Source organism: Condylura cristata, unplaced genomic scaffold (assembly GCF_000260355.1).
Source record: "Condylura cristata isolate star-nosed mole 26May11 unplaced genomic scaffold, ConCri1.0 scaffold00001, whole genome shotgun sequence".
In the NCBI taxonomy this organism is placed as follows: domain Eukaryota; kingdom Metazoa; phylum Chordata; class Mammalia; order Eulipotyphla; family Talpidae; genus Condylura; species Condylura cristata.
The window spans coordinates 87,012,093-87,012,954 of record NW_004567102.1 but is presented as its reverse complement, the minus strand read 5'-3'; the positions used below and the strand labels follow the sequence as shown (position 1 = coordinate 87,012,954).

The window sequence follows — 862 nt, the reverse complement described above, 5'->3', positions numbered from 1 at the left end:
GCAGAGGCCCGCGAGGACCTGCCGCCGGGGGCCGGCCACCGCGGCAGGGACACGGCCCCGAGGCTCGGACACTCACGAGGCCCCGTCGTGGCTGAGGAGCCAGGAGCCAGTGAGCGAGGACAGCAGGCGCAGGTCATAGGTCCTGTGCTTCTGGACGAACTTGCACTCCATCTTCCTGGGCGGGCATACCACCTTGGTCTTCCACTCGAAGGTCACCTCGCAGCCCTGGGTCTCGCTGAGCACCTGCGGCCTCCCGAGGTCCGCCTCCTCGTCGCACTTGAAGATGATGGCGGACATCCGGTGGCTGTTCACTGGGGCGGTGGGGCGAGGGTCAGCCGCCTCGGCCGGGGCCCAGCTCCCACCTGTCCCTGCGCTCCCTCGCTGCCCGTCAGCTCCATCGCGGCCCCCGAGAGCCCCCAGGCCGTGCTCTCCCTTGCCTGCCCCTCCAAGACCCAGAGTGCCAGGCAGTGAGTGGACAGGCAGTCCGCATGTGACCGGTGTGCCGATGACGGCAACACGCGGACAGCTGAGGCCCCTGACCACCTGCGAACGGGAGCCGAGGCCCAGGCCGGAGCGGGCCCTGGACGCCGCGCAAGTCACCCGCACACTGTTTCAAGCTTCGGACTTGCCGCTCGCTTACGGGGCCACACTGTGGGTGGGGTACAGCCCCACAGCCACTAGCAGGCACCGCGAGTACGACCCTGAGACCTCCCTCTCGTCACCCCCTTTTTCACAGCGCCTGAGAGTCATCCGTGTCCGCCGGCCGGCCCCTCATCATCCGCGTCCCACACACGAACCAGCCGCTGCCCATCCTCACCCCGCGCGGCGGCCCGGTCCAAGTCCGACCCACATTGGGGCGCCT

The 862-nt window shown here is 69.5% G+C and overlaps 1 protein-coding gene across 1 annotated transcript in view; it reads right to left on the bottom strand.

Annotated features, from left to right (window-relative positions):
- The window catches only part of IGF2R (insulin-like growth factor 2 receptor), a 112,992-nt gene that overhangs the window by 9,511 nt on the left and 102,619 nt on the right, over window positions 1-862 (bottom strand). The window contains exon 37 of the mRNA XM_012735188.1: window positions 77-543. Coding sequence (XP_012590642.1) covers window positions 77-543 — 467 coding nt within the window. The remainder of the gene's footprint in view (window positions 1-76; window positions 544-862) is intronic.